Source organism: Pyxicephalus adspersus, chromosome 4 (assembly GCF_032062135.1).
Source record: "Pyxicephalus adspersus chromosome 4, UCB_Pads_2.0, whole genome shotgun sequence".
Classification (NCBI taxonomy): domain Eukaryota; kingdom Metazoa; phylum Chordata; class Amphibia; order Anura; family Pyxicephalidae; genus Pyxicephalus; species Pyxicephalus adspersus.
In genome coordinates, this window is record NC_092861.1 from 89,442,915 (window position 1) to 89,462,320 (window position 19,406).

Consider the following 19,406-nt stretch of genomic DNA (forward strand, 5'->3'; position numbering starts at 1 on the left):
TCCAGCACAGGGACATATATCATCCAGCACAGGGACATATATAATCTAGCGCAGGGACATATATAATCTAGCACAGGGACATATATAATCTAGCGCAGGGACATATATAATCCAGCACAGGGACATATATAAATCCAGCACAGGGACATATATCATCCAGCACAGGGACATATATAATCTAGCGCAGGGACATATATCATCCAGCACAGGGACATATATCATCCAGCACAGGGACATATATAATCTAGCGCAGGGACATATATAATCTAGCGCAGGGACATATATCATCCAGCGCAGGGACATATATAATCCAGCACAGGGACATATATCAGGGACATATATATTCCAGCGCAGGGACATATATAATCTAGCACAGGGACATATATAATCTAGCGCAGGGACATATATAATCCAGCGCAGGGACATATATAAATCCAGCACAGGGACATATATAGTCCAGCACAGGGACATATATATTCCAGCACACTTTTAGCTCAGCCTTGTATATAAATGAGCCTGATCTGTCAGCTGTCTCCCCCCTCCTCTGTGTCACACCTGACAGGGCCCCGGCACAGGTGACAACACCTGCAGCCATTCATATTGTATTTACTCGGCTCGCAGAGCGGGGATTGTGCAGGAAAGGGCGCCCGTCCTTTGGCGCTGCCTTCACCATCCCGGCACTGCTGCCCTGGGGGCAAGAGCGCGTGCGCAGGGCGGCAGATTTGGCGGGAGGGGGCGTGTACCAATGTGCTTTTGTTTGAGGGGAATCTCTGTTTACAGTCATCAGCCTTTCATCTTGAAGTGAACCTGTTCCCTCCTTCAGTCTCCTCCCCCAGTGGGCTCTCCTCCTTTTGCTGCAGCTCCTACACTTTCAGTGCACTGTATCCTCTAACAAGAAGCACACTCACCTTCTTGCTCACCCTCCCCTGACCTTGATCTCAGGATGGCCAGGAGACTCAGGAACAGGTAAAAATAAGAAATAAAGTTACCCAGACACTTTCTACAAGTCAGAGTGAGCCGGTTGATGTGGAGCCTGTGCTGTACAATGTAGTGTGTGGGATGGAGACAGAAGAGGAAGGCTGCAGGAGTCGGGGATGTGCACCTTGTCAGAGCTCACCTGCTGCCATCCCGCTGCCCAGTGACCGGGCCATGTGCTGCAGGAGCCGCGGCCAGGAGGAGCGGTCTCCGCTCCTGGACATGACACACGTGGATCTAGCACCGAGCGCTGTCCCATACGGGACTTTCCTCCCTAGAAATCCCATGATCTTGTGTGCTGAGCTATGACTGTCACTGGGCTGCTGATGCTAATTGTAGGCAAACTTCTACAGAGTGTGCAGCCAGGGGAAACCCAGCGAGGGCGGCCGGGGAGCAATCACCCCAATGCTGCATGGCTTTACCTTGGCGGATCGGGGACGTGCAAGGTTCTGCTTATGGAAAGTTCTGCTTTGTTCTTATGGAAAGTTCTGCTTTCAGCTGTGTGCATGGATAGAAAGTGGCACAGAGGAGGCTTCTGATGGTTATGATCAGCAAACACTGAACATTGGCCATCTGATGTCCTCTCTGGGCAGGTGGCTTTAAATTGGGCATTGTGCCAATGGCAGACTTGATCCTTGTGCTGGTAATCTTACCCTCCTGCCTGGTACCTATCTCACCTCCCCACCTGGCACCTGAACCTTGCAGGGAGCACATTTGTTTCTGTGTCATGTTTGCTTGATGATTGATCATCTTTTTTAGCTCATTTGTCTATGATCATTTTATTGTATAGAACTCTGAATTATATCCAGGACCAGGTCTGTGCACCATGGTGGTATTTTACATTGGTTTACATCAGCATGTATGCTTTCAATTTGTGTAGTTTGCTGTATTACTGGAACATGATTTATCTGCCTGCTGCATGTGTGAATTTGTATGCTGATAGGGCAGATGATGGCTAATTCAGTTTAATGTCTTTAAAAAAGTGCACTGTGACAGTGGAGTCATTGTAGACTTGACCTTGATGCTTCCTCTGTAACTTGTATTATTGGTATCTGCAAGGCTCAGATATTACATGCAAGCATTATGTGGGTATTTGTCCTAGTCTGTAAAAGCGGCAAAACAACAGCCCCCACCCATGTGCCCATCTATCTTCCCTTTTACCTCTTAGACCATTGCATAACTAAGTTCCTTCCAAACTTATAACTTACTGCTTACCTTACTCTAACCACAATCTGATGAAACTGGTCAATATATTTAACCCGCTCCTGTGATGGCAGTACTGTATAAACTCTGCTCACACAAAGTCTACATATTATCTGTCTCTGGATTGTGTCTTTTTGTAATAAACTCTGAAGATACTATCAAGACAGATGATCTGCCTTTCACATAGTAGTTTCATTTGACATCATCTCTTTCCATAGAGACATCTGTTATAAAAGTCTGCACATGTAACCAAGCCTAGTTTTGTACAGGGTTGTCTTTGAAACTCTTGAATTAGTTTCCTGTTTGAGAATGTGCCCTCCTTTATTAATGAAACTTGTTTCAGAACCTAAGTACAGGACTTATGCAGCCAAGACTTTATTATCCATTCCTATGCTCCATTTTTTGTGTTCAAGGCAGCTTGCATTTCTATTAGAACATGAACATTTTCCTCTCGCTTAAATAGTACTAAGGGGGAAGCCCCTAGGTTATAATTAAGTCTGACCTAGTGATTTTAAAACAGTGTAAGTTATTTTGGAAGGGGTCTCATGTAGCACAAATAAGATGAAAAATGACATTTCTAAAAGTAAAACTTTCCTTTTTTGACTTTCTGTTGTAGGCTTTGTATCAGCCTTGTAAAATCTGCTTTTGTCTTCCTATTCATGAACTGCGGGTGTGTTGGCAGTGCTGTTTGTTTACTAAACAACGTGATGGCTATGGCTTTTGGCCAAATACATATTTTAAAAAGGATCTCATAGATCTGTACGACTTTTCTCATTAGCATTACAAGTCTGTGAAAGGCCTTAAAGTTTTCAGCTGTCCATGGTACGGCTATGGAGATGTAAAGCATAAGTAGATGTTTGAAGACTTTTCGCATTTAAAAGTGATGTTACGGGAGTGTTTATTAACTATGCAAAAGATAACTTTAAAAGAAATAGCAATTTTGTTGCTCAAATGTTTGTAAGTCTGCACATCTTTATCAAAATATTAGTGGATACTGTCATTTCCACAAGGATCAAAGCACTTTCCACTATGTAATGGTTTTGTGGAAGATTTGCCTGTCAGTATGCAGCCTTTCTCCAAGTTTCTTCATTTTCATAGTTGGCAAAGTATAAAATATTGTAAAGTTGTTCTAAATTCCTTACAAAAGGTCAGATTGTAAGCTTCTTCCTTCACTCACAAGAAGGCAAAGACAAAGGTTTGGGTTGTCTCCAAAGAGTTACAACTGCTTGAGTATTTCATAAAGTAGATAAAGAATCTCAGGGCCTGCTTGTGTAAATGACACACAATATCAGGCTCATTTTACTATCCTTAGACATTCAGGCTTATTTTGACTTTATTGGTGGAAAGGTTGCCAAATGTGCAATTTGCCACTCATCTGACAGCAGAAGCAGGTCTGAACATGCAGAGCACTGAGCTGTCTGCCAGGACCTTTCTCTTGTATCTGTGGATACCAAAAACAGTAGAACCTGTTCATAGTCTCAGACCAGCAAAGTAGTGTACAAAATCTTGTTGTGCAAGATTTTCAGGTGAAACTCTTCCTTTTTTTTAATGTAATTTTGCAAGAGAAGAATAGAGAGTGAAAGTTAAAAAGAACACTTTCTAATATGATGTATGTTTTTGCCTACAGTTTATACAGCTCAGAGGAAGATGATGACGACATAGAAATGTATGAACATGATTATGATGGCATTCTGTCCAAAGGAAAACGACACTTGGGCAAAACACGGTGGACAAGAGAGGAGGTAAGCTTTTGTATGATTGGTGATTATGGGTATATATTTATTTTTGTTCTGGGGTTTGTTATATATAAAAACAGCCTCATTGATTTACTTAGGCATCTAAGTTTCAGGTTTGTTTTAGAGTGGTTGCTTGGAGAGTGACAGGGAGTGACCTATTATTATTTTTCATGTTAACTGGCAGACTAGCCTTCAGTGCTGTTTGTTTACTGATGTAATGTTATGTTTAAAAACTGAAACAAAACTGAAGAGCAATCAATGTTTATACCTGTAATAATACATGCACCACTTTAATAGCTTGCACTTCATTCAGTAAGGTCATAGCTTTTCATGTAGGGTATTGTAATATGTCTCCTTTTTTTTGCTGCAGGATGAGAAGCTAAAGAAATTAGTGGAACAGAATAGCACAGAAGATTGGAAAGTTATAGCTAGTTTCCTTCCGGTAAGTTTGTAAACACAAGGAGGACTAATCAATGTACATATATCATTATTATGTTTTTGTTTTTTTATATATATAAAAAAAAGTTACAAATAGGTAATAAATCTTTATCTTAATTTGTTTTTACCGTATCAACTAAAGAACAGAACAGATGTTCAGTGCCAACATCGATGGCAGAAAGTTTTAAACCCTGAACTTATTAAGGGACCATGGACCAAAGAAGAAGACCAGCGGGTAAGTCATGTACAATGATTTTTTTTTTTCATAATTTGGAAAATTGGAAATTTTCCTTTATAAGTAGATTCCCATTGAAATGGAATATTAATCATTTGTATGGATACATAAAGCACAGCTTGCCTTAATTTCTTCCAGCACAAGCTATATAGTACACCAGTTCATTATTGGCCCTTATTTTAGTAATCTGATGATTTGGGAAACTCTGCGTATTATGCTGGAGTACTTATTCCCAATGCTCCTACTGCAGGCTCTTTAAGTATATAAACTAAAATTGCCGTTTCACCAGGCACGCATCTTTTCCAACCTTGCCCCAACATATGAATAGGATTAGTGAAGCAGAAGACTAATAGAGATGATTACACGGCACAGTTTTTAAGAAAGTCAGTGACTGTGTAAGTTTCTCCTTGTATTCTAGTTGTAGTGATTTAAAGAAAAATCACTACCTGTATTTGTTGCCTTTTGCAGTCCCATGGTTTGCTTATTAGCATTTTTTGTTCACTGCTCCTAAATTACAATTTAGCAATGTGAAAAAAGTTTAGAAATACAGTTGTATGAATCTAAAAATATAATGCATGCACCCAATATAAGCCCAATGTCACCCACGAAATATGTCATTGTTTAAAACAATCTTACTATTTTACTTTTCTTAAGGTTATCGAACTAGTACATAAATATGGCCCCAAACGCTGGTCTGTCATTGCCAAGCACTTAAAAGGGAGAATTGGCAAGCAATGCAGAGAGAGATGGCACAATCATTTGAATCCAGAAGTGAAGAAGACCTCCTGGACAGAACAAGAGGACAGAATAATATATGAAGCACACAAACGTCTTGGAAATAGATGGGCAGAAATTGCCAAGCTTCTCCCTGGGAGGTAATAGACCAGGCATGACCATAAACGTTGTGCTTAGTTGTGGATTTAAATAGTTTAGCTGGCTGTTTTTCCAGGTTTTTTCATTCTTGTTTATAGGAATACAAAATTTGTTTCCAGGTCTTTCATTTACTTTTTAATACATTTTATTGTTGTAAATCCAATCCACTGGAACCCAATAAAATGTCTTATTACTTAAAGAAAAAAAAAACACTTAGGCATCACAGTCTGCTCAAATTAAAAAGGAAAATGTCTTGCATGGCTTACAATTCCATGTTGGTTTACTTAAAGAGAAAATCCAAGTTTAAAACTCTTTAGGAATTAGATAAAGTGTAACTAAATCCAGAAAAAAACAAATTTCAGCTGAAAAGATCTTTATATGTGGTGGCTGCATTAGTTCATTTATACCAGGCGACCAATCTTTCTGTCCCTGAGTGGTTACATTTATTGATCCATTGTACTCATGAAGGGAACCACCTGCATGTCTACCCTTTTTATCCTATTACATAGATGATAATGGGATTAGTAGTCTTTATTTAGGTGTACAATTATATTTGGAGGACTTTGTCAATATTTCTTCACTTTGACAATTCTCATGAAGTAGTTTTATTTTTATAAAAGTTCTTTTTTTTAACATCATCTCTATTGTGCTTTAACTTTTTTTTTTTTAATTTCATATTTGGCAGGACGGATAATGCTATCAAGAACCACTGGAATTCTACTATGCGACGCAAGGTCGAACAGGAAGGTTATCTGCAGGAATCATCCAAAACCAACCAGCTTTCTGTAGCCACAAGCTTTACCAAAAACCCTTTAATGGGGTTTACAACTCTGCACAACACTGCACCTTCTGCACAGCTTACTCAAAGCAGCCAAGTCCCAAGTTTCTATTACCATCTGCCTGAGCCACCAAATGTAAGTAGCATGTTGACTACTCTTCATTCCTGGATAACAATGCTTGCATTGACATTTTTAGGGTGTTTGCATTGTACTACAGTATGGCAAAACAATGCAATGTGAAAAATCCATGTATGATATAGACAGACGGGCCCATTCACACTGACATGAATATTTGCAGGTTTATTTTTTACCCATCAATGCTTGTTACTTATTATGCACCTAGCCATTATTCCATTACACCACCAGGTAAAGCATATGTCCATTGTGTGCTGTGAAGGTGCCTTTTCTTTCTTGTGTGCCACTTAAAATGAATAATAATGACCGCATGAAACAATGAACAAGCTATATTTGCCATTTTTCACAATGACAATACAGTACTTTTGGAAATTGTAACTTCCAACAGGTTGCCTCAATGTAGAAGGCATATTTATAAGCCAGATAATAAATTGAGAACTTAAGACCAGAGATGCAAATCTAGGTCAATATATTAGTTGTGGTGGCAGCATTGCTTCATCAGAATCATAAAAGCTTTTTCAAAAGACTTCGGGCTAATCCCACCTAGTTTGAATATGTGGAGGACTAATGCAAACATATATGCAAACTTTTTATTTATGATATAGGGGGAGGTTTTATACTTACTTGGTGGTGGAACCACACCTATTGTGTAGTAACAAAGGGTGCTGTGTACAATCTATCCAAAGGCTTGCACATGTAGTTTGAAAGAATAGTATGATTCAACTTATACATGCAAATAACGGAGACCCAACAAGCCACACAGAAAACAATAAAAATGCATAATGTAACTGATACTAGAGTGCATTTGAGAACTGTTGTATGGAACAACATGCTTTATTGTCTCAATTCTATTTCTCTTTTTTTCTTTTCACAGGCACCTTATCCTGTAGCACTTCATGTAAATATAGTCAACGTCCCTCAACCAGCAACTGCTGTTGTCCAGGTACTTTTTCCTGCAAGTCATTTATTACAAATAAGTATCTAAACATGACATTTATTAGGTGTGTCGTTTTCCCTCTTCTGTAGTTTGTAGGACATTGAATTGCTAGTTAGTTAACAACATCTATGAATATCATATCTGCATATTATGCCTAAGCTAGTGCCTTTGAGCTTGTTGTTTTACAAGTCTTAGAGCTTCCACACAGGAGATAATTTGTGGTCACTGTTAAAACATACATATAGCAAAAGGAAAAGCCAGGGAAAGGAGAAGTAATGACTAAGCAAGAATAGTGGAGTCATTTCTAGTGTGTGCTATTGTTATCACAGACTTTAGGTTTGGATCAATCAGTTTATCATGGAACTTGCTGAAAACAAACCATGCAGAATGCAGTTTTTCAAATATATATATATATATATATATATAAAATTTTGTTTTTCTATTTTAGTAAGTAGTTTGCCAGTAGAAAGGATATAACTCAGTGAGAGTGGCAGCAGGAAATAGATTGTTATTCTTGAACTTTGGATATTCTCATAGTACAATGACCACAGGGCATGATGCTGAATGAGGCAATTCTTTGGGCCTCTTCATTCAAAGATTTTAAATCAATATAGAAAATGTCAAACAATAGAAAGTGCAACTGATTGCCTTAAGTGCTCATTACCCCTCCTTGGTTAGCTAGAAACAACCCAATACAGTAAGTTACAGACTGTGCAGTTCTTTCATTACTTTGTGACATGTTACTCAATTCTATCAGTTACCTGCCTTCTCAGTTTGTAATTATTTTGTTATTTGTTGTTTTAGAGACCCTACAATGATGAAGATCCTGAAAAAGAAAAGAGGATAAAAGAATTAGAGTTACTACTTATGTCAACTGAAAATGAACTGAAGGGCCATCACGCAATACCAGTAAGTATGGTCTCGCTCATTATGGGTTCTGAAATCCTAATTAGACACATTCAATTAGTACTTCTAGATGCTAATAAAATACATATTATGGTTTAAACATGATTTTGACATCATTTAGTTACATATATGCATTTATATAGGCAGTTCATTCCCATAAAATGCTAAAATGCTAAATATCCTGTATAAAGGCAGATCTACCCTGTAAAACCAGTATCGATACCAAGAAGGTGAGGTTCCTGCTGTATCCAATGTGGTTGCCTAAACCAGTCCAAGCTGTTTCGCTTTTGGGACTGATGCAGTGGCCTAGTTTTTGCCTAACAAAGAACACTGTAGCTGCTAGACTATAAGATGAGTCTGAGTCTTATCTTTTAAACATTGTTTTTTAAACCTGTACTGTGACCTTGCTGTATTAGTAGATCTGTAGTATGAAATAGTCATTGCATGATGACACAACACATAGCAGTGTATTTCAGGCTGGCTACTGCATTGATGAAAGGAAACATCTTGACAACTGTTTCAGAAGTGCAAGTACTTTAGATGATGCAACAGCTTTTATCTGGCCCGTAGCTGTGTGTGAGACACCTTGAGCAATTTGATTCTAAGTTCCTTCTTTTTTTTTTCATCTCTTTTTGTAACAGAATCATGCAGAAGAATATCCTGTGTGGCAGAGCACAACAATCGCTGATAACTCTAGGCCCCATGGTGACAGTGCTCCTGCCTCTTGTCTTGGGGAACCCCATAACTGTACACCTTCTCCTCCAGTGGATCATGGGTGCCTGCCAGAAGAAAGTGCTGCACCATCCCGATGCTTTGGTGTAAATCTGTTAATACAGATGAAGAATATGCCTGAATACACTGATACTCTGCAGTATATCGATTCTGTAAGTAGTCCAGACATTTCATAGATCAAGACCATATAAAAAAGTAAATCTGGTGGACAGATCATTTAACACCAAATAAGCATGTTCACGAGCACATTCTTCACTGTCACTTCAATTTTTCTGTCCCACTAAATTTAATTGCCACCGTTTTCCACTACAATCCGTTAAGTAAAGCCTGGAGATAATTTGCACTTTAGCTCAGATGGCTATTGCCATTTAACCACTGATTTGCATTGAGATTAGTTTGCTGTAGTTTACAGTAAAGTATTGTACTAGTTAAAAAAAACTGCTCAGCTATTTGACAGATACTAGAAAAAAGTAGACTCTTTATTATTTTGTGTGACAGTGAAAGTGACAACAAAGCCTTCAATGTAAATTCCAGTTTTCTTAACATTGTTATATTTGCTGGCTTATTCACACAATGTAATAGAGTATTTATACACAATACTCACTCTGGTAGGTGGCATTTCTATTCTCCTCAAATTGCAACAATTGGTAGTCATTGGCAGCTCTAACTAAACAACAAAAATAATTTTTGTAAGGTGTCGACCCAATGTTGCCTGCTATCTGCCAGATAGTATTTTTTCCCAGTACAAGTTTGGGACATGGTGTATGTCTGCATCTTACTATATACTTATCCAGCAGAATGCATTTTCTTTTTTTTTTTTAAATGTTTTCCTTTTCCAAGCTTAAAGCTGCATGTTGTGTGTTTATTAATACCTTGTGCTTTACTAGGCATATTGTAGTGAATTCTATCTTTTTGGAGCATTACTCATTTTATTGCTTTTTTGAGTTACATGTAAATATTAGAGCAGAAACATTAGTTCATTTTTTTAGATAGCCAGCAAAAAGTTGTCAAAAGTTGTCATCCTAATTAAAGGGATTTAAAAGCTTTAAAACCATTGCTGATGTGTATGTACCATTGTAAAAATTCTAGTTTGGGAATGGTTATCTTATACCTGTATTCACTAAAATATTGGGTTGCTGACTCGAGTCAAGTATGCAGCCAGTAAAATCTGAAATCCCTTCATATTCATATTTGTTAGCTTCCAGGTTTACATTAAGCATTATAGCGCTTTGTGAGAACCATATGTACTGATTCTGGTTAACTAATTTAAGTTACTACTAGGTACAATTTAATTTTATTTATTTGACTCAAAAGTTTTGATCATGTATCCCAACCAGTACTATATGTTTTTTAAATAATGAAGAACATGATTATATATGTTTTAAATATGATTTAAAAAACCATTAAGCTTAGTTATGTGGTTTCTTGAGCAGAAAATGATACCTAGTTGTAACTTGTGATACACTTATAATTGGTTGTGAAGTGTGTTATAAATTCTATAAGTGCAGTCATGTGTATACATACATGAAAAAGTGTGCATATTTTCTGCAATATTTCTTGCTTTCTCTATAAATGTGTAAGCAGTCATGTTTCTTTGTGGAAGCATTTACGGTGGCACCCTGCATTATGTTAAAGTTGCGTGCCTCATACATTGTTTCAGGATTCTTCATCATGGAGTGATGTCAACAATTTTGATACCAGTGAAAAAGCAGATTCCGTACACAGCAGTTCTCCATCAGGCCGAGACTCCGAGCCTCTGGATGAGGTTGACAGCCTACGTGGCCATGAGGCTGTACCTGATCCAGACATAGGCAAAAATATTCTCTGTATGGGTTCTCCCACTTCGCCCAGTTCCCTAGATTGCTCAAAGTGCAGCCATTCGCCGTTGACCGTCTTGTGCAAAAAGAGAGGGCACCTCAGTTCCCTAACCAGTGCAGCCAGTGGTCTCTCCCCTATCAAATGTCTGCCCTTCTCTCCCTCTCAGGTAGATGAAGATTTTTGCAAAATTCTCACTAATTCTCAACAAAGAATTAACAATATAGAAACTAAATATTAGGAAATAATGACTAATTCCTCTTACACTCATTGATTTACCTTTGTGATTGCTTCACTTTTAAACATGGAGCATCTGTATGAGTTTACCAATAACACTAACTGGTGTCTGTGTTTAGCACTCTGGAGAAGGTTTGCTAGTGCTTTCTGTCTGTTTGCTCTTGTATCTTATCTCTTTGGTAATGGAGCTCTGCTACACTTTTCTGAATCACTTGTTTCCTTCCACAATACCATACTTGTGTGCTGATTAGTATTATACAATGTGTTTCCAGACTTGCTACTTGTTTTATTGCACTATTTATTTGACCAGTATTTTAATTTAATTTGTGATTTCCCCTTGCAGTTCTTGAACCCAGTAACGGCACATGAGGGAATGAACATGGATCAACCAACTTTAAGCTCCACCCCACTGTGTTCTTCTCACAAGACCACCATTACCACACCACTTCACCGAGATCACACACCGCGGCTACAGAAGGAAAATACCATGTAGGTTATTACATAATACATACGCCAAATGTGTTTCCAGTAGAAGGTTTTCTACTTCCATCCTTAAGGTTTTTCAACTAGATGTTCAACATGTTGATATAGGAGTTATGGTCCAGTTTCCACAAAACTTTGACCACGTAGTGTACTTAGTTGTATTTCATCTCATTCAGGCACTGCTAGTTCGTGTTCTTATTGTTGCCAAAGTGTAGATTACAGTAACAAAATTGCAGGTAATAAATATGATTAGCATTTTAGGTTGCTATCTAAAGAGGCCTAAATCTTATTTACATCTTATCTGCACAGTTTGAGTTTTAAATCCACACTGTAATTTACGCTTACCTTTTGTCATTTACAGCCTTAGGACACCAGCCATTAAACGCTCCATCTTAGACAGCTCTCCAAGAACGCCCACTCCTTTCAAAAACGCAATGGCTGCTCAGGAGTACAAATATGGGCCTCTGAAACTTTCGGTAAGCCTATAGATAGAGCTGGTTTGTGCAAGTACAGTAAGTAACGGGAATGTTCTTCAATGCTTACCATGGTTTCTTTTACATTCTTTCAGCATCACACCCCCTCACACCTTGCAGAAGACCTTCAGGAAGTCATTAAACAGGAGACTAATGAGTCTGGCATTGTGCATGAGTTCCATAACACAGATGAACCTCTGTTAAAGAAAATCAAACAAGAGGTAAGAAAATAGATTTATTAGCAAGTATCATTTTTGCAGAAGTAAAATGGTTACTTCAAGAATATAAATAAGTGCAACATAGAGTAAAATATTTTAATGTTTTAGGCCTAGTATATTGCTAATATTTCAAGACTTCTTCAGCTCTGATAACAACAAAAAAATGAAAAATGCCATTTTTACTGAAGTTCATAAGTTTATATAGAATGTTTCTTCTTTGTCTGTAAATAGATCACCAAAGATGTTGCAGAACATGCTACATGTCTACATACATATTTCTCTCATGATTGGTATTCTTGGAAGCTTTAGCAACTATGCCAACGTAGTTGAACAGTTTTTTAACTATTTTAATTTTACGGCAGCATTCTGTCATCAATGCATGGATCTCATATTTGAATATATTTGTTGTTTTCAGGTGGAGTCACCAACTCATAAGATGGAAAACTTCTACTGGGAACATGATAACCTCACGGCACAGTTATTTTCACAGCACAACATTATGGAAGATACTCCAGTAAGTCAGCATTTTATTGACATACTCTTGCCTTATACTTACCACACATACTGGGGAAAATTAATCACAAAAGGTGCCAAATATGAATAGGCTATGTTGTCATTTGTAAAAAGGAATTAGGCATATTGTTTGTTCTTTCCCATATCAGCCTATCTGATGATCTACTTGATGATCCTTATTGTCTACCTTAGGCCATTGTTTTTGTTGGCAAGTGTTAGAAAGGCATTTGGGGTCCCTACTGGAGAGTTTCTGGTCTCTGTCTTTAGGACTTATGTGAGGGAAAATACAACATTTTGAGTTGTCATCAGAAAAGGAAGAGAGGTGAAATGTTCTATTCAGGAAGATTGGTTTGGTTACTACTGTCTGAGAGGATTTCCTCAATAACACAAATACACATAAAACCTTGACAGGAGTTTTAACCATTCTTGCCTTGAAAATTAAATACAATAATCCTATTTGTATTGTGAAGAATTGTATTGCATATTGCAAGATCATTCAGTTAGCCTATAGGCCCAGATATGTTTAGATCTGGAAGCTACTGGTGGGTTGAATAATTTATAGTGATTTTTCCCTTATAGGGAGATCTATATATGGACATCCACAGCAAAGTTCAGTTGGGGAAGTTTTATTGTGCATACATAGGTTTTCCATTAAAGGTAAAAGTGACATGAAGTTGTAGCAGGTGTTCAAAGCTGGAAACATCAAAAACTGTATTGTCACTTTTAAGCAGATGTATGCTTTAATAGACATGACTGCAGCTCATAGAGTATAATGTCAACTAATCTATTTTGCACTTTTTGCAGAATCTTCTCACTAGCTCTTTGCTGATGAAACCAATGACTGAAAAGGAGGATCACAGGCTGAGGTGTTTTACTGCTCAAAGAAACCGACCATTTACAAGCCCATTGCAGGTAATTTGTCACCACTATAACCAAATGCCCACATTAGTCATTTTTATCTGTTGAGATGTTGCTGTATATCAATCTGGTTCATTTCCCCCATGGAATGATTCTGTCAGCTTGCATATGATAACTAGTGTCACAATATTCTTTAAAACATGGGAAACTACATTTCTTTAAGGAGATATCACCTTATATTTATTTAGCTCATAAAACAGACTGCTTCTATATTGACAGCCTTCAAATTATAAGCACATACCTAACACTGGAAATCCCACATGCAGCAGGAGTTTGGTGGGTGTCTTTGGCTGCTTACATTTGAGGTGTACAGAAAGTTAAGGAATACAAAATCTATCCAGTATCTCATTTTCAAATTGCAACACAAGATTCCAGGAAATTGTTGGTATTCAGTGGCCTTCTATCAACTTTGCATTCTACTGTGATTTTATTTGTGCAGCTGTTTCTTTAGATTCACTATGACACATCAGCATTGAAACAGAAGTGTTTTTCTTTTTAAGACGCTTACAATGGCGATCCTATATCTAAGTTATATTTATCTTGGGAAATAGAAAGTGAAAAGAGCAGAGAACAATTTACCTCACTTGTAACACAGATCTGATTAGGTAATCTGTAATCTGAAATGTTACAGGTTCACACAGACTGACAGGATTAGCACTTTTTTTAAATCCCTATATTCACTGCATAGATGAATATTGGCATTTATTTAGGGTTTTTTTCATGCTTGAGCAAGGGTTTTGTATACAAGATGCAGACAACTTGAAGTTGTATCTAGATGTTGAGGATATATGATTGTGAAGCAGTTCTATAGGTATCCAGGCAAAGCATTTACCTTTTAGGTTAGGAGTGCATGACACACCTAATAAAATGTTCTATGAATAAAACCAATGAAATAATTGTCAAGTTCTGAGTGAGTGGACACCCTGATTGCAATTTTGGGGAAGAGGGCAAAACCACATTCATACATGAAAAAAGCAGACCGGTTATTTATCATTTGATCCAACCATGTAATATCTGCTTTGGGTCACGTTGGCCTTTACACAGAATCCTTAAGAATTTCACCAAAAACTAAGATGGTATTCACAGTAGCTGGAGTGTGCAGCTCTACTTTTCTGTGGACACATACTGTGCAGGAAAAGCCATTATCTCAGAGGCATCTCAAACTAATCTCAAATGCAAACAGAATACAGCTGAAGCACATAGACGTAGGCCCTTACAAATGTTTACAATTAAAACGTTCATTAAAAAATTGACTTTGTGTCATTTTGAATAAGAAAAAGTCTCATCTTAAATATTACATAAAATGAATGTATGTTTTTCTAAAAAAAATTATTTATAATTAAAATCTAATCTCATTTCTCCACAGCAGCTTGGCAACACATTGGAAGCAATCTCTTGCGGAAAGATAGACGAGCACAAGCTGTATACAGAAATGTATCATAAATGCATGAAGACGGTATCCACTCTTGTCATGTGAGGGGCTGGTGGATTTCAACAAGCATTATGATTTTGGAAACACTTAAAGGATAAATTGGGATTCTGATAAACAATTCCTCTACATTAAACTTTGGGAGTTTTGTAAATTGGGAGACTTTTGTTGTGGTACAACAGTTGGGAGAAGCACAAAGTGCATTTTGTTTTAATCTCTGAGCTTTTTGTTGGATTTTCATCCTGCCAATAAAGTTATTTGGGGGGTGTACATTTCCACATACAAAAAATGACAATTCTGCCTAAGTATTTGGGCGTTGCGTTGTAATTTATTACATTGGCAAAATCTGAACAGTTGTTAAAGAACAAGTAAACTTAATACCAGTATTGTTTTATGTATATTTGTTTTTACATTAAGAGCAGGAGCTCGATCATTTACTGTCTATAGTTGACAAAATGCGTTGATACACAAAACTGTAGCAAGCATTACTACACGATTAACAACAAATGTTCACAAGCACAAGATACATGGTTTTAATTCTGTGAATGCTGAGAACTGTATTTTATTTTTCAGATATTTGTAAGAAAAATATATTTGTATGAGTGCTGATTTTTTTTTTTTACATTTTTATACAAAATTAGCTTGCTTTGAAAGGCTACTGACTGGAAATAATGTTTTGTATTAAAAAAAAAAAAAAAACAAAAACAAATTTTATTTTTATTCACTAATTTAATTTTTTTATAAACGTAAAGAAATAATGCAAAGAATAAATGTTTTTCTTCTTATCCCTTGTCCCTGCTGCTAAGTTTGTAGCATGTAGACATGCTGGCATTGTGAAAGCATCGTTGGAATAAGGACAAAAAGACCACTATGTTGAAATACGCTTAATTATGCACTAGCATTCGATAAAGTTTTGTATTTTTTCATGAACCTTTTTATACATCTTCTGGGAGAGTTTTTTTTTTTCTTAATTTGCACCTTCAGTTTGGGAGAAGACTGCATCCATGTGTTCATATTTTATATATATATATATATATTTTTTGTTTGTTTGTTCCACCTGAGATTTTCTTTCTCAGTCTAACCCAATTCTCTTCTGTCCTGTACAGTTACTGCCTTCTGTCTAAACCTGCAAAAATGAACACTGTATTATTGCGAGTTTTTTGTTTCTGTACTTCAAATTTGCTGCCTTATTGCATTTTGTGCAGCATTTCTGCACTTATTTTGTACTGCCTTTGTTAAAAAAAATAAATAAACAAAAGAGTGTTTTTTTAATTGTGTGTAGTTGTTATTCTTGAAAAACCAAAAAATGTGTGTATAAAAAGCGTAGCACAATAGGTCTTAATATTTTGCGGTTTATTAGAAATCCATAAACTGGCACATAGGAAGATACTGAACAAATATATAGAACATCCCTGCTATTCATGAGGTTCAAATTAAAAGCATAGATCCTGTACCATTTGAACCTGATAAGTGGTGTTTTTTTTTTTTTTTTTTTTTTTTTTTTTTTTTTTACCAGGTACCAGCAAAACAGAACTGGGTTCTACCAGTAAGGATTTTACAATTTGAACAATCAAACAGTTGCCACTTGCTGCTTACGTTCTTGCAACCATTTCTTGTAAATATAGCAGTTTATAGACATAGTTTTAAAGTTTTAGACATAGTCCTAAATTTCACTAGCATATCATGTCTTATAAACCTGAGATGTTACACTTTACTTTTATTTTGTTTTTATATTTGTATAATTTTCTTAGGGTTTTATACCCCTTTTTACTCCATGAAGATCAGCTGTCTAAAAGGACTTAAAATCACTGCAGGGTCGACTACGCATTTCCAAACAAACCCTGTTCCAATTGAGGAAGAATGGAGACCTCTCTGTACCACATTTTCACAATTATTATGTAGTAGCCCAGTTAGCTAATCTTTTAGTGTACCACTCTCAAACAGACACACCCTTTTGCGTGGCAATAGAGGCGGCAGAGGTGTTTCCCCTCCCCATTGATGGTCTCCAATGGGCCCCAGTGGCATCACAGGGTCGTATCACTAATCCAATCTTGAAACATGCTACAAATATGGGACAAACATAAAAATGAGGCTGGTTTAATATACACACACCTCTGGTGTCTCTTTTTTTACAATCAGTCATTTTTCCCCAGGTTGCGAGAATTACTTGGCCTTTAAATGGTGGAGGGCACATATTTTTAAAAAGGGTTTATGATATGTTGTGGATACACGGAACTAAAAGCTTTGCTTTCTTAAGAAAAAAAATACAACATTCCAACCAATTACATTTTCTGCTATTGGCAAATTAAGCGTTTTGTGACTAAAACGTGTAAAAATACACCTAACCCATTGAGGATGACCTCCTTTAAAAGCATTTGTAGAATACTCCACAACCCTATAGGTAATATAACAATAATCTACAGTTCTCTTTTAGCAGGTACAGCATGTAAAACTACACGCCTATAAGTCTAATTGGGAAACAGATCTACAAAAGAAACTTGACCCTGAGATGTGTTGCCAAATATGGGATAGCAAAGCTAGATGTTCTCCCAATAGTAATGTCACAGAGGCAAACTATAAATTATCAATACGTTGGTGTATGCTGCCTGCCAGGCTCTGCAGGTTTTCGGCCACTTCCTCCAGAATGTGTTTCAGAGGGTGCTCAGTGAAGGGCACATTGTTTCCCATCTGGTGGGAATGTCCAAGGATACGCAGATTTTGGATTGCTGTGTTTCAGCTTGTATATACGGTGCTGGGAAAATCCATACCAAAAGCCCCTAAGGTTGCTCTACTAAATGTTAAACCTTAACACTAAACATTCTCCAGTACCCCCTCCTACAGTTCTTTTTTTTACTGCAGCCAAACAGGTGAGGGCCAAGGCTTGGAGCTCGGCTACACCTACGGTGGCTCAAATGAAAAGAAAGATGTCCTAGTATCTAACCAATGAGAAAATGTCTGCCGTTCTACACAACAAACATGATAAATTTTGGGAATCGTGCATTCTATTTACCACCTGATTTTGATTATTCAGTATTAAGGTCATTATTAAGGATTTAAATCAAGGACTTGCTTCAGGACGTGAGAGAAAATTGCAGGTTCGGGGAGTTGGTTGCAACACCGCGGTTCTCTTTGTCCCACCGCAGCCAGACCCCTTTGTCCCCTATTTCCCTTGTTCCCCACTCCCCTGTGTGTTTTCTGAGTTTTTGTGTTTGTTAGAGTATAACGCCTGAAATGTCCCAGGTTCTTTGCAAGAGACTGATGGACTACCATAATTTACCTTCTTTTTATGTTGGGACATTACCTCATCATCTATCAGAGACTCTAAGGATCCATAAGGTATTTCGGCCACCTGAGGAACTTCCCCTCTTAATGTGATCATCATTCCTATTGGTTTTTGGATTGTTTTCAGTGGTTTGTACTGTGCATTGTTTTTAGTTTTGAGCATTGTATTTATACGCTCTATTCTATGTACTCTAGTTAAAATTTTTCTTGTTGAATGTCTAATCGTTAAATCGAAATGAAAAAGGAAATTACTGCAAGGTCCTGCAATAACTTATTAAACACAAGAATCTGTAGCTAATGGAATAAAGCTTGCGGTAATAAGCAAACACATAACTGAAAGCCACTGATTCCAACTTTACTTGTTGAAACACTGGAACTGATTGACTGGCAGGTTTACTCAATTCACACTGGAAAAACTAATTTGATCATTCCAGGATAAATATTTGGACACCAAGTTATTTCTTTATGTACGCCCCACTGTAGATTCAATCAGAATTGCTTCTATAAAACTGATTTCATAAGGAGTGGCCTTCAGTAACCCATAGTAACCTGTACGTCAGGAAGGAGGTCCATGGACTACAAGCGCTCAGTAACTGCACAGGCTTGCAAGATCAGACCTTTGCCTGCAGTCACAGAATGCATGCCAATAGGGCACCAGTAATTACAAAGGATTTGTTTAAATATCATCAATGCATGTATCTGATGCTGGATATTCTTTCATACACCCACTCTTCTGTTATTGACCATATTTTTGTGTACGTCTGCTGGTTTTATCTACTTCGTGAATGCTGTCTTCTTTTTTTCTCTAGTTGATGTGATTCTGGCTAGTGCTCCTCTGCCTTTTGACCGAGTATAGTCCGTGACCATGGTTTGGCTCTTGACATGCAGGAATTATTTCTTATAAATCTAAATTCATGATCTGAAAATGCTGCCCACATTATCATTTGCTGGGGGCAAACCGTGTGATTCTAGGTTACTGCACTCCAGACAAGCAGGTCTATTTTTTCCATATGACCCTATTCCAGATTCTGTTATCCTCACTCTTCCACACATTTACTGTGGATCCCCTTCTCCCATGGCTCTTTTTAT

The 19,406-nt window shown here is 37.3% G+C and overlaps 1 protein-coding gene across 3 annotated transcripts; it reads left to right on the forward strand.

The window, feature by feature from the left end:
• The first annotated feature begins 800 nt into the window (after nt 1-800).
• MYB (MYB proto-oncogene, transcription factor) lies at nt 801-16,307 on the forward strand. 3 transcript variants are annotated; one of them, XM_072408929.1, is made up of 16 exons: nt 801-966; nt 3,806-3,920; nt 4,285-4,356; nt 4,495-4,587; nt 5,242-5,462; nt 6,146-6,374; nt 7,249-7,317; nt 8,116-8,220; nt 8,859-9,101; nt 10,610-10,933; nt 11,345-11,490; nt 11,846-11,960; nt 12,053-12,178; nt 12,591-12,689; nt 13,493-13,600; nt 14,976-16,307. In XM_072408929.1, exons 1-16 carry the CDS (start codon nt 944-946, stop codon nt 15,081-15,083), a joined length of 2,196 nt encoding a protein of 731 aa, XP_072265030.1. In that variant the 5' UTR covers nt 801-943; the 3' UTR covers nt 15,084-16,307. The 3 variants fall into 3 exon arrangements, with proteins under 3 accessions (XP_072265030.1, XP_072265029.1, XP_072265031.1); XM_072408928.1 differs by having other exon boundaries at nt 802-966; nt 14,973-16,307; XM_072408930.1 differs by lacking the exon at nt 10,610-10,933 and having other exon boundaries at nt 807-966; nt 14,973-16,307.
• The last annotated feature ends 3,099 nt before the right edge of the window (nt 16,308-19,406 follow it).